At 41.6% G+C, this 14387-nt stretch overlaps 2 protein-coding genes across 3 annotated transcripts in view; both read left to right on the top strand.

Moving 5' to 3' along the window:
* Nucleotides 1–14387, top strand: part of LPCAT2 (lysophosphatidylcholine acyltransferase 2) — a 54657-nt gene that overhangs the window by 37889 nt on the left and 2381 nt on the right. For both annotated transcript variants that reach the window (XM_005289777.4, XM_005289778.4), the window contains exons 9-13: nucleotides 796–878; nucleotides 1508–1633; nucleotides 3482–3635; nucleotides 11975–12073; nucleotides 13648–13789. In XM_005289777.4, the coding sequence (XP_005289834.1) occupies nucleotides 796–878; nucleotides 1508–1633; nucleotides 3482–3635; nucleotides 11975–12073; nucleotides 13648–13789 (604 nt within the window). The remainder of the gene's footprint in view (nucleotides 1–795; nucleotides 879–1507; nucleotides 1634–3481; nucleotides 3636–11974; nucleotides 12074–13647; nucleotides 13790–14387) is intronic.
* CAPNS2 (calpain small subunit 2) lies at nucleotides 5572–7174 on the top strand. Its single transcript, XM_005289776.4, has one exon. It carries the CDS (start codon nucleotides 5695–5697, stop codon nucleotides 6436–6438), a length of 744 nt encoding a protein of 247 aa, XP_005289833.1. The 5' UTR covers nucleotides 5572–5694; the 3' UTR covers nucleotides 6439–7174.

The following is a 14387-nucleotide window of genomic DNA, read 5'->3' as shown; positions in this document are numbered from 1 at the left end:
TATCTTTTATATGAAAATAAAACCATTTTATATTTTTTCCATTGGAAGATTTCCAATCATTTATTTCTCCATGTCACTATTGTTGGGGCATCTGCCGTTTTCCAACAACAAGATATAGAATACCAGTCCTCAACGTTCTACAATTTAGCTGTAACATCAATATGTTTTCAACAGATTAGCCTTAGTACAGACTGAATTTAAGTTGTAATATAGTACTAGGTACCGAGGTATTTAGGGCATTGCGTTTTAAAAGTGTGTGTACAGTCCCGCAGTCCGCAGCATGGGGCAGGGATCTCTAGCAGGAGGGTCTCTGCCGATTGAGGTCACTAATAACAGGATTGGGGACTTCAGCAGCAGAGTCCAGGGAAGGGGCGGGGATGGTTTTATGGCCTGCAGCGTGCAGGGGGTCAGACCAGATGATCATAATGGTCCCTTCTGACCTTAAAGTCTATGAGTCCCTGAGGCCTAAATACTGGAGCTCAACCCTAATTTTATGAAGAACTGTGTATTTAGGCGATTTGCCTCTTTAGTTTTGGATTTCATATTAAAGCAGCTACAACAGACCAAACCAACGTGTAGCAGCCGTGGAACAAATTGACAAATAATCTGCTGTGTAGTGTTTTGTTTGGGTAAGTTTAAAAAAAAAAAAAACTGAGCTATTTCTAGGGCTATGGTGACCTCTAGTGGCTGATTACTTAATTGCCTGACTGATATTTTTTCCCCTTTATGATGCAAAACCCTATCAGTAATAAGTTAATGGCTATGCAGATTTACTGAATAAATTATATTTTTCAGTTTCTACCTGTCCATGTTCCTACTGAGGAAGAGAAAAAGGATCCTAATCTTTTTGCCAACAGAGTCCGTAATACCATGGCAACGTATGTATCCATATAAAAAAAATTCTCAAGCGCTTACCAAGAACTGTTCTTATATATCCTGGGCACTGGTTCAAATATATTTTGAACTGTTTTAGGGATCTGAAATATTTCAGGGAGTGATTGACAAAGCCATGATTCACCTGAGTCCAAGGTTTCGTATTCGAATCTCTAAATTAATTGTATAAGGTGTAAAAGCCTCTGTAACTAGACAGTTCCTAATTGGCTAATTATTACTGACTAGTAATAAGTTAATTGTTCTGTGCTCCACTATAATGCATTTAATCAGTGTAAAGCTGGGGTAATCATTTGCATGACAAGACATAAGTGCACAGATTCAGTTTTCTCTACTATGGTTAACGGGCCTAATTCTGCTCTGTTCCAACAGTGTAAATCTCAAACAATTGGCTTGACTCCAGTGTAATGACTGTGGATTTGCACTGGCATAACTATGAACAGAATTTGACCCAGCAGCTATACTAACCGCTTAAGTGGTGCAAGGATAAATTCTCATCTTGGCTGTTTATGTATCACCTTTGAGACCAGCACCGAGGAAGGTTGGGGGGAGGGGGCGGGGGAGTAAGATTCAAAAATCCCTTTGTTAAGATGTTTGTCTTTCTACTTCATTTCAGGGCTTTGAATGTGCCAGTTACAGACCATACTTTTGAAGACTGCAGACTTATGATTTCAGCAGGACAGCTGACCTTGCCCATGGAAGCAGGGCTGGTGGAGTTTACTAAAATCAGCAAGAAACTGAAGTGAGAGAGGTTTTGCTATTCAGAGGTCTTTAATGACTTTAGAGCTGCACAAGACATTGTGTCGTGTTCTCCAGAAACAGTAATATTGGTCTGAAGTAAATAGGATGAAATTCAATAGGGACAAATCAACGTACTCCACTTAGAAAGGAACAATCAGTTGCACACATACAAAATGGGAAGTGACTACCTAGGAAGGAGTACTGCGGAAAGGGATCTGGGGGTCATAGTGGACCACAAGCTAAATAAGCTAGTATAAGCTAAAATGTAACACTGTTGCCAAAAAAGCGAACATCATTCTGGGATGTATAAGCAGGAGTGTTGTAAGCAAGACACGAGAAGTAGTTCTTCTGCTCTACTCTGTGCTGATTAGGCCTCAACTGGAATACTGTGTCCAGTTCTGGATGCCACATTTCAGGAAGGATGTGGACAAATTGGAGAAAGTCCAGAGAAGAGCAACAAAAAAATGATTAAAGATCTAGAAAACATGATTTATTACAGAAGATTGAAAAAATTGGGTTTGTTTAGTCTGGGGAAGAGAAGACTGAGAGGGGACATGATAACAGTTTTGAAGTACATAAAAGGTTGTTACAAGGAGGAAGGAAAAGAATTGTTCTTCTTAACCTCTGAGGATAGGACAAGAAACAGTGGGCTTAAATTGCAGTAAGGGAGGTTTAGGTTGGACATTAGGCGCAGGCAAGGGATGTGCTGGCCGCGGCTTCCCGCCGCCCCCATTGGCCCGGGACGGTGAACCGCGGCCAGTGGGGGCTGCGATCGGTCGAACCTGCCGCGTCAGCAGGTAAATAAACTGGCCTGGCCCGCTAGGGTGCTTACCCTGGCGAGCCGCGTGCCAAACGTTGCCGACCCCTGGTCTAGATAATACTTAGTCCTGCCATGAGTGCAGAGGACTGGACTAGATGACCTCTCTAGGTCCCTTCCAGTTCTATGATTCTATGAACAAAGGACAAATTGCCTGGTTGATTATTTGATCTTGCGTAATGTATTTTAGGATTTGAAAAGTAATATAGTCTCTCTAGAAATTAGAGATGGAAAAGCCTGCAGGGATTAAATTATGGCTTGGACTATGCGCCTGTGTGAGGAAGTAAGAATCTGTCTATTGTAGTTCTATAGCCCTCTGCAACAGTAGTATCTGAGCACCTCACAATCTTTAATGTATTTATCCTCACAGCAGCCCTGTGAGATAGGGAAGTACTTTTATCCCCATTTCACAGTTGGGATGCTGAGGCACAGAGAGCCCAAGTGACTGCTCCAGAGTCACACAGGAAATTTGTACCAGAGCTGGAAGTTGAATCTGCATCTCCCAAGTGCCGTCTACTACCCAAATCACGGGACCACGCTTCCTCTGTGTTGGGGATAGGGTGTTGTCACTTCTCCTGACAATGAGATGCGTTCTGGGGTGCATCAGTATCATTACTCAGCCAGCGGCTTAGTTGCAGAGCTAGAAGGTGCCCTCTCCCATGTGGGAGCTAATGCTGTGACATGAAACAGTGACGGCTGGATTCAAATTTAAGGCAGTGAAATGTTGTCTTTAGTTCTGTTGCCAGATGTTGCCTATGCTTCTGAAAACTTTCATCTTCTGTGCAGTGAGTGCTGAGATACCTAAGCACAGAATTAGTTTTAGTTTAAAAAAAATAGTTTTCAGGGGTTTTTAAATGCTGATTCAGTATGAAATATCGCATATTGAAAGCACAGCCTTTTCAGTGTACTACATACTCCACGCTATCCAGTTTTCTGCTGTGGAAACTGCAATCATTCTCTTGCTACTAAAACTCCATCTCTCTTGAGCCCTGCTACACAGAAGTTAATTATGTCTTCCTCTGATTTTTATAGTCTAAAATGGGATCCTATCCGAGATCAACTGAATACGTTTGCTGCTATTGCAAATGCCTCCAAAGGGGGAAGAATTGGAATGGAGGAGTTTGCCGAGCACTTGAAGCTGCCTGTCTCAGATGTTCTCAAAGAGCTGTTCCTACTCTTCGATAGGGTAAGGATTTATGGCACTGATTGAAATAAGGTGTCTTAGTAACATTGTCTTAAGAATCATTTTCCCTAAAGATATTTGCAAGCATAAATCCAGCTCACAAAAGGAGTAAATTGCCAACCAAAATCCTACTGACAGGATTGTAAGGCTGCAGGTAACTGAGGGAGCCCAGTACATGTAATACGAGTGCACTTCGTGCTTGTGGAAACATGCTGTACTTTGAAAGGTTGCCATTTATGCACTGTGTGCTATGTACAATCAGCATGGTATCCTGCAAGCAGGGCCGGCGTTAGGCTGATTCCCCTGATTCCTGTGAATCAGGCCTCGCAGCATCCGGAAGAGGGGCCCCGCAAGTAAGGCCCCGGAAGACAACTGCTGCCAAGGAAGGACCCTCCGCTGAAGTGCCGCTGGAAACAGCGGCAACCGATTGAGCTGCCGCCAAATTGCCGCCGCTATCTTTGGCGGTAGCTCAGTCGCTGCCGCTGTTTTCGGCGGCATTTCAGCGGTGGGTCTTTCTAATCGGGCCCCGCAAGTCCTAAAGCCGGCCCTGGCAGCAAGGATCTGTTGTTCATGTTTTATTTTGTGAGTTTCACAAACTCTGCATGTTTTTCCTGGTCCTGCTTTTAGTAAACTTCCCTGTCAAGGAATTGTGCCATATAGCACTGATAAAACTTGTTTTGAGATTCTTCAGGTTTGAACGAATTCATCAGCAGAAAATGAAGGGTCCAATTTCTTCTTCTTCTGTTTAAAACGCTGACTGTATTGAAAGTGCCTGACCTACAGGCATATGTGAACATTTCATCGCCATAGACCGTATTTAATCCCAGCTGTTCAGTAATGACCATAGTGTCCCTCTCTAGGAAACTATTGGCTAAGGCCCTACTTTTCCCCAAGCTGGGACATTCCCGTATGCTGAGTAAACTGTTGTCATTTGAGGATCACTCTCCATGCTTACAGTGTGGTGCTGATTACCAGATTACGGTATGGCTCCATGTAGCAGGGTCCTACACCGCAGTAGAGTAGTTGAGATGTTTAGTTTCACTGAAAATTCTATCCACTTGCCCCAAATGAAATCAGTTACGCTTAAAATCCCAGGTCTTTGACAGGATAGCAAGTTTACTGCTGATGCTCTTGTAAGTCTGGTTCGAGCGTCTCATCAATACCTTGTTCTTCCTGCCTGCTTTTTATTTATTTATTTATTTAATTTCAAAATACTCAACTTGCACTCAAGAACGCAGCTCTTTGGGGAAGGAAGGTTAACGAGTTATGGGAACTCTCAGCTCCAGGTCACTGACTTAAGCCTCACCCAAATTTGTAGCCACCAAAAGGCCATCAAAATCTCAGATAGTAAAATGAGTCGACAGGGGCCCGTGATATAGAAACCCCCATCAGACCTGATTCTTGTTCAGTCTTAGCAGAGAGGCTACAGACAAAAAATGAAACGGAACTATCCTGACCGTTAGGCTGTGGCCATCACCATAAGTGGGAGGTTGAGACCCATTGGCATGGCTGGTTAGGCAATCTTGTATTGTTGCTAGCAACGCTGCACCTATTTGGACAAACAAGTTATTTTAATTTCTGAACTCCAACAAAGGTAAAGACATTGGAGAGGACAATGCAGGGACAGATACAACCATGGTAAACTGAGCAGATCTCCTTGGGAAGTTAAGTTAGAAGTCGTCTAACCTTGGCTGTGGTCCTTTCTAATGTTGCATTGCTCAAAGGACCACCAAGGACATTTTGAAATTTTTGCTGTATGGTTTTCAACCCCTCAGTTTTACCCTAAAATGGTTTCACGTCAGCTAAAACAAATCTGATCTGTAAAATAAAAAGCAAGCATTTGGAGAGAGAAATACTTTATAACTTGTCAAAAGCAGAGGGTGGCTGCAGGGAGCTGATGGAATTCAGGCAAATGCATCAGACGTGCCTGGGCATGGGGAATACTAATACTTCAGACAGATAATATGTATTTTGCTCACACCCAGCTCAGACTCCATTACTGCTCTCAGAGGCTGCAGGATTTTCAGCTCTCATCTGGTTAATTCTCTGTAAACCATTCACCATGTTCCTCGCTCAAGCCTTGCTTGGTGGCGGGAGCAGTGGTGGAGGGGGCCTTGCAAGAGGCCTGGGAGGTCTTTTAGCAGGAGGTGGACAAGGAAGAGGGAATCTTGGAGGACTCGTTGGAGGACTCGTCAACATTATCAGTGAGGTAGCAGCTCAGTACACCCCAGAACCACCCCCAGCTCCTCGCAGCCACTTCATGAATGTGGAAGCCGGCGAGAGTGAGGAGATCCGTCAGTTCCGCCGACTCTTTGTCCAGCTGGCCGGAGATGACATGGAAGTGTGCGCCACCGAGTTGATGGACATTCTGAACAAGGTGGTGGCCAGACATAAAAACCTGAAGACAGAGGGCTTCAGCCTGGACACATGCCGGAGCATGGTGTCAGTCATGGACAGTGACACAACCGGCAAGCTGGGCTTTGAGGAGTTTAAATACCTGTGGAACAACATCAAGAAGTGGCAGTGCGTGTACAAAGAACACTACTCCGACCAGTCAGGAATTCTTGGGAGTGCTCAGCTGCCAGATGCCTTCAAGGCTGCAGGGTTCCAGCTGAACGAACAGCTCTACCAGATGATCATTCGCAGATACGCCGATGAAAATGGGAGCATGGATTTCAATAACTTCATCAGCTGCTTGGTGCGACTGGATGGCATGTTCCGTGCCTTCAAATCCCTGGACCAAGATGGAGACGGCCTGGTGAACATGAACATTCAAGAGTGGCTGCAGCTGACCATGTACTCCTGAGAGAGCACACTGGAATGGAATACACTCCAACTGTGTGCTCTTCTTTATACTGGTGTTAACTAACTGGAGCCTTTCTCCTTGTTCAAGGGCAACTGTTTTGTTGCTATGAAAGAGAACGCAATACTTTAATACTTAAAAAACCCTTAGTTTATTGTGAAATGTTTGTTTTTTCTACTGTGTACGTTTTACTGTTGTTTGGATTGCTGAGGGGCTAGCAAATGGAGCATTTCTTGAGCTGTGCAAGACTCTGGGTGTGCGCGCACGCACATGCATATGAGTACCTATAATAGAAAACTAGATTTGGGTTCAAAAAGGAGAGAACGTTGATGGGAAGAGTAGTGGTTAAGGCTTGCGTCTCGTATAGCATGTTGGTGGCTGGTGGACGTATACATATAATACAGAATACATTTCTGATTTTTTCTTAAGATTGGGGTTGTTCTTGATGACTGTTTTGATTTTTATGTGTTATCTATCAGTGCTTATTTTGCTGGAGGCAGAAGCTGTGCTTGCCTGTAGGGAAATTGCTAGTAAATAGAGGTGTATTGATTTCTAATTTGTAAGGAATTATTTGTAATGGGGAAAATAAATTGGAGTTGTAATTATTATAATAATCAGTGGATTTTGAGAGACAAACTAAATCTCTCCTCTTTCCTACTTCTGCTGTCTCATTGTTTTCAGCTGAAATGTTTCCTGGGGACCTGGTGCTTGGTATATACTCTTTTTATTCCTGCAGCCTTCTAACAAATATTTTTACTGTAAAGTGTAATAATCTGAGTAGTGTTAAAATACAGAATTGCCTATCAAGAGGGCCGCTGAACTGCTGCGGTCACCTATTAGACAGACGGACAAATTCAGCCTTGGCTTATCTCCATTGAAGTGGAGTTTCCTCAGGGATGAATTTGACCCACAGTCTCCAACGACAGTAGTTCCATTCATGTCCGGGCAGAGATGCTTCCGTGGCGTTAAAAGGCAAGAAGCAGCAGGAACTGTAGAAGGTGTGCGCCTGCGGGTCAGAGTGTCCTTGGCTGCTTTAAAGCAAAATTATTTTACATGGGCCTAGTTGCTGTGTGTGTGTTTGTGTGTGTGTGTGTGTGTGTGCGCGCGAGCTGAATGGAATGTGAAAAGATGAGTCAAGCAGTCATGTCTAGTTACAAATATCCAGCCGCCTATTCCCCTCCTACACCACCTTGGTAAGAAAGTGTCATCAGCAGCTAACTAACTAAACAATAGGGGGATAGCATTTGATTAACAACAGGCTGATGTATTTTGAAATCATTATGGCTTCCATTTCCATTTCTACATTCACCGAATCTCTGTACACATTGTCATTGAAATCTGATCACCCTTCCACAATGTACGAATCATCATTTAAATCACTTATGGTGCCCGATACCAGACTAAATAACAGGAACTTAGTAAAAATAAAAGAATAGTCAAATTGTGACAAAATAGGCTAACTCCTGAACCACATCCACCTCCACATCATCCACAAATTAATAAATCACAGAAGCATACTTTTATCTACATAAGCATTTTGGCTAAGTGGGTAATAATCCCAGTAGAAGAGTGAGTGAAAGAGAGAGAATGACACTTTGGTGAATGTTGCTATATTAATGTTTGCTTTAGAATCTCTGTCTTTCAGGCTAGTGAGATCTCACCTGTGGGTACAGGTAATTGTTTGGCAGGGAAGGATTAAAATAACAACCTCCTGCATGATGTTCCCTATTATGAAAATGAGATATGTAAAAGCATGTCCCTACTGCTGTGTCCAATAGGAATTCCTCTCTCTCTGTTGCAGACCTAGAAGCGATTGTGATGATTTTCTTTGACATGCATGAACAGTTCTTCTAGGAAATATGGTTTCTAAATCAAACTAGAAATGATGGTAAAAGTCGACATGAAAACTATCCCTATTATGACACCTTTTATAGGCACAGTGCAAGTTGAGCCCCTTGGGCAGTGACACCTCAGGCTTTTTCCACATCACTCCTGTGCATCCACCTGGCCTTGAAAGGGGTTTTGCTAGTTGGAAAAAAGGTAATTCAGTGTCCATGCCCTATCTTTCTCCCTATGGAGCTGTAAAGAGACCGTTTATTGTGTGTGCGGGCGGGGGTGTTTTTCCTACAATATGCAAGCTTTACTGCTACTGAGACCACCATAAATGTACTTAACTGAGCGCATACCTCTGACTCAAAAACAGAAAATACGTCTTAATATATAGTACTCCATACTGAAAATGGCAATGCAATGCTGAAGTCTGGTTTAAAATCAGAATACACAGTAAAATTGTTATATTTAACTTGTACTTTTGTTTAGCAACATACAAATATTTAAATGAGCTACATGTATTTGCTATGCCAGATACCCAATTAATAAGAAGTATAGCTGGGGAGCAGTATTCAGGCATTCAGCACACTGCAGGATCCCAAAGTCACACTAGCCAGCCACTGCTTCATTCGTGCTTTCCAGGCCGGTATACCCCATGGTCTGTCATAGCCACCCTGAACTCTGCTGGGCATATTGCAGCTAGATAGCCCATGGAAGCCTGGTAAGTGCCATTATTATCCTAGTGTATGACTTGGGCTATATAATAACCAGAGGCAGTGGCTTCTGCATCACCACGTGGTATATGCCGATGGTGAGAGAATCGAGGGGGGACATTTCACCAGACGGTTGCAATGAGTTAATGTGACAGACCTGAAATGAAAACCAAAATTTTAAATTGAAAAAGTAGCTTTGTGTGGAAACCCCTTACCTTTGCTATTTGGGGAATTGGGGTTTTGGTTCACAAGTCATCTCTCAGAATAGCTTTGGCTACAGAGTTTAAATCTTGCATATCGTGCTGCAAAGCACAATCTCCTGTGAAAACAGAGAGGCTGTTAGGCCAAATTTACCTGCAGTGACATTGCTTGTTACTGTCAGTGTTTCTCTAGATGCATTTTTAATTCAGTGACCATCCTTTCCCTCCTATCCTTTCTCATGCCAGGAGCCATGCAAACATCTCCGTTTCTGCTCCTGCCCCTCCCACCTCTCTTTTCATCAAGTGTCAAACCATCTGGCAAGTAGCCAGCATCCTAGGAGTTAGTATGATTAAGTCACAGTATGAACTTGAAGTGCAGTTATCACACCCAGGTATCCAAAATGCTGGAATGAAGTACTTCTGATTGCACTGTATTTAATTCTTGGTTTTGACACCTAGATGGAAATAATTTGACCATTCTAACTTTGTCATGCTCCGTTTATTAATAACGAAAGCATTAGTCCCCATTATGAACCAACTGATTTTCAAATTCTGTGTGTTTTAGTTTTAAACCAAGGCCATATTCACTTAACATAGCTTACTTTCCCACCCTCGACTCTTGCATTCATATTTTTATGCACCACGGGGACAATCTTAAACCATTTAAAAAAAAACCATACCCAAGCTAAAACTGTACTTCATGCCACGCTACATGTACAATGGAATTGTAAATTCCTGAAAACAGTTCTAGTGGAATCAGCAAAAAACCTTCAACTAATTATGTACAATACAAGTATTTGCTGGATGATAAATTATGATAAATTAACAATCCGGGCATTCAGATTGTAAAACTACACAATAAAAAGCAACGATACATTGTATATCTAACATTTGGATGTCACAAGATCCATAGTGTTCAAATGTCTGGCATCAGAAACTATTGGACAAAAAAAAAAAAATTGTACTGCGGTACCAGCTAACTGTTAATCACAGAGGTTAAAGTGCAGAGATTGACTAGAAAATTGCCAACAAACATCAAATTATACCATGCTACCTGTCTAACAGGATGCTGGTAATTTTATTAGCAGTGAAGAATTTTATAAGGAAACTTGTTGGCAAACCCGCAAGTCTCTAAACAGTAGGTGATATTCAATATTCTAAATGTTTCCACAAAGATTCTTTACCCTATCAATAGAAAACAAAACATGGGTGTCTGTAAACTGGCAGTGTATTTGCTTTAGAGGCTGAGTAAACTTGGATCTAGGTAGCAATTGCTTTAAATCTTGCCAAGTATATTGGTCATTTTTGTTTGTTTAAGAGAAAAAATACTTTCTCACCCACCTATCTGAATCCAGGACCATCCAAAGTGCAGAAGCACTCATTCAGTAATGGAAATCCACAGTATGCAGATCCCAAGGATCTGAAGGCACTCTACAATTTAGTCTTGGCACTGTTCCATTAGGTAGCTTATTATTCCATTATACAAATGGGGGAACTGAGGAACAGAGACACTAAGTGTGTTGTGTTCAAGAGGATCGCACAAGCTGGTTGCAGAGCCAGAAAGCTATGCAGATCTCCCTTCTGCTCTGTGTGTTTACCCACAAGACTATTGTTCTTTCATTTGTCTGTAAAATGTTTCATATTGATCCACTTGGGAGGATCTTGACACTACTATTTTGCCTCCTGGAAGAATATTTTAATTCAGAAATGTAGCCCTCCTTTTTTTTCTCATGAATTCTGCACCATCAGCATTCAGTTTTTACAAATTTGTTCGCTGTTCAAAATTTTTTGATGAATGTCTCATGGGAATATTTCAGCCCAGGAATCACCAGTCACCTTAACCTCAAGGTAGATGCTCTGTGTCTGGTCACCTAACTTTCAAATGTTACTGTTTCTTACCCATGACAGAATATCTCCCAAGTCCACAAAGAACTTTTAAGGTCATCACATAAATACAATCAACTCAAATACGCACATGTATTTCGGCAGGTATTTGCCACTTCCCCTCACTGCAAATAGACTCGCAAATAATTTCACCTCAACCTGGTAGCCAGTCCCATCAAAGGAACTGCAGTTTAGGTCTGAATGAATGTATTGTAGTATCTTTCTACTTAATACAATCTGGTTTTCCTACTTCCAATACAGGCCATTATGATTAAAGTGCAATACACCTCTACCCCAATATAATTCAGATATAACACAGTAAAGCAGTGCTGCGGGGGGGGGGGGGGGGGGCTGCGCACTCCGGCGGATCAAAGCAAGTTTGATATAATGCGGTTTCACCTATAACGCGGTAAGATTTTTTTGGCTCCCGAGGACAGCGTTATATCGGGGTAGAGGTGTGTCTTGTAGTTTGACTCATGAAGTGTCCCAGGTATTTTTACAGGTATTCTGAATGTAGTACTTGCTCCACAGAAATCCCATGGTAACTTCTTGCCTCTGTATATGCTGCATCATATCTCTGTGTTCTATTCCTTTTAGCCAAAAGTACTTTTGGGGGTGATCAAAAGCTAATAACCAAAACTCTCTTCTTACGCAGGTAAAGATTTTAATCCTTTTGTGAACTGGTGCTTACAAAACTGCAACCAGAAGTAAATTGTTCATCTGTAGAAATGCTTTCTCTGGTCATTTTTTAAATGGTACAAATGTACTGATTTTTTTCCTGATTTTTTTTTTAAATAGTAAATTAAGCATTAGTACAGATTGCATAGCTTGATTATATTTCTCATATGGTGAGCCTTTCAAGTGATCCAAGCTATTAACTCTAACTTTTGCCATTTGTCTTTGTGGTTACAGAATGGAGATGGCACCATAGACTTCCGAGAATACGTGATTGGTTTGTCTGTTCTTTGTAATCCTGCCAACACAGAAGAGACTATTCAGATGGCATTTAAGGTAAGTTCAGTTTAGTACAGTACTGTAAACCTGACAAACCTGGGCTGACTATAATTCTGTTCTCTTTCAAATCATAATACAAATTTATAGATTCAATCTGTTATGCGAATGTGAGTAATGCTCTTAAACCAATTGACATTTGTAGTGAAGAAAATGCAGATGTCAGCTTAGACAAGTTCTTCAAAAGCCATGTGAAAGCACTAAGGAATATGTAACTTGGCAAGATAACTCCAAAAATGATTCAGCAACAGTTACACACTTCTGTGCGGGCGTTTTGTGAGTGATCTGTAGATCAGAATAGTCTGGTGGGGCTCAAGTCTAGCTGTTCTTTTTAAAAAAATCATCAATGGACATGTCAAGGCTAGTAAAATAAAAAATTAGTTACCAGCTTGTTTTGAATCATAGACACTTAGACTTTGAAATCCCTCCACTGCTCTGCTTTTGTGTATTCCTCGTGCAGTGTCTTGAGATGTGAGGGACAGTTACTCTGAACAGGACTCTCATAAGAGAGACCAGTGCTTACTCAAGAAGTTGCCTCTATTTTTATGTGAAATTATTGTGTCCTATTGCTGCTCTATATAACTAAGTATTCCGGCAATCCAGCCTGTTCAACCACTGCTCCAGTGCTTTTTCAGAGATGTTGTGTCTGAAGATCCTCAGAAAGACTGGCCTCCAAACCATAGCCACCGCCAATGGTATATTAACTGTTGCATTTCCTTTGAAGCCGATAATTTGGACAGCATTACTCTCCTCAGTGGGAAGCGTTCTGCTCTGAAATGGAGCTATGACTTTTCTTCCATTATCTGCTATCAAACGTGGTTTCACTTGCAATGGGTTCTGCTAGATTGCAGGGGTTCACCCCTGGGGAGCTCTTTGCAGGATGGGAGCCATCGTTCCCTTTATTTCTGACACTAGTGAGTGGTTAGTGCAGCTGCTCACTGCCGCTGCCATGCTAGAAAGCATGGGATGAAATATGTAGTGGGCAACAAATCATGCATGTTATTACAATATGGATTTTCATCCTAGCCAAAATAGTAGCAAGTTCAGTCATGTCATAAAAGTTTAACTTGCAGAAAAAGAAGACAAAAGCCTGATGGTGTTCTTTTTAGTACATATACGTGGGACACTTTTTAGAGGTTATCACATCCCTTTTAAATACAACGGTTTATAACAAACTATGGGCCGTGTTTTTGAAAAAGCTAATTTAGTGGTGTTTTTCCATGACTAGTTTCTGAGCATATTTTCCAGTACAGCATATTTACATCCAATTATTGCATTTGTCCATCATGCATCCTTTGATCTCAGTGTTGTCTTTCTTTTGAAAAGTTCCTTGAAAAATGTTCCATCTCATTCTCTGAAAAAAAACATATTTTAAAAAAAAAAATTGTAATAAAAATTAGTTGTTGGGACTCCAGTCTTCAAATCACAGTGACAACTGCTGAGACATCTTGAATGGCAGAGACCATTATTGGGTGCTTTCAAAGGTTAATTTGAATTGAAATTGCTGCGCTACCACATAGGCAAACTGATACTAGGGGTGTTCACATTACAGTTTTGTAATCTTTCTACTTCAGCTCTTTGACGTTGATGATGACGGCAGCATAACAGAAGACGAGTTTGCTTGTATTCTCCGGTCATCTCTCGGAGTCCCTGACCTTGATGTTTCTCAGCTCTTTAAGGAAATAGACACAGATAATTCTGGGAAGATCGCCTATAGTAAGTATATTCCATAGAACTAATACACTTATACTAAGAAAGAGCCTTGATATTACTACTCTAAGATCTCAGTCTTCGATTATTACAGATTCAGAACTCTTTTCCCCACAAAAAAAGTCTAACAGGTGCCTAGACCACTCAGATATTGTTAATGTTGAGAAAAATATGTGGTTGGGGAACATGGACAAATATGATATATTAATTTCTCCTTAATTGTATGTCTACACTTGAAGCTGGGGGTGTCATTTAGTTAGGGATTGGTCCTGCTTTGAGCAGGGGGTTGGGCTAGATGACCTCCTGAGTTCCCTTCCAACCCTGATATTCTATGATTCCCATTCAAGGAGACATACTTGCACTACCGTGTCAGAGACCCTAGGCACATACTGAGGGCTGCTAGCCAGTCCCACCACTCTCACTGCCATGGCTACATTCTATTTTTAGCGCATGAGCTCAAAAGGAGCAAGTGCAAGTATTTCTCCTCACGCTGGGAATCGCTCCCCCAGTTCTAAGTGTAGATGTAACGTAAGAGATCTTATAACATCATTTCTTTGGGTTTTTATATTCCATCTCCATCGCCATGAGTGCCTTACAAGAGATT

This window comes from Chrysemys picta, chromosome 14 (genome assembly GCF_011386835.1).
Source record: "Chrysemys picta bellii isolate R12L10 chromosome 14, ASM1138683v2, whole genome shotgun sequence".
Lineage (NCBI taxonomy): Eukaryota > Metazoa > Chordata > Testudines > Emydidae > Chrysemys > Chrysemys picta.
The sequence above is the reverse complement of the archived record's forward strand: the minus strand, read 5'-3'. Positions and strand labels throughout refer to the sequence as shown.

What these genes read in the sequence shown, in the direction of transcription:
- CAPNS2 (XM_005289776.4), top strand. Translation starts at nt 5,695, where the DNA reads ATGTTCCTCGCTCAAGCCTTGCTTGGTGGCGGGAGCAGTGGTGGAGGG.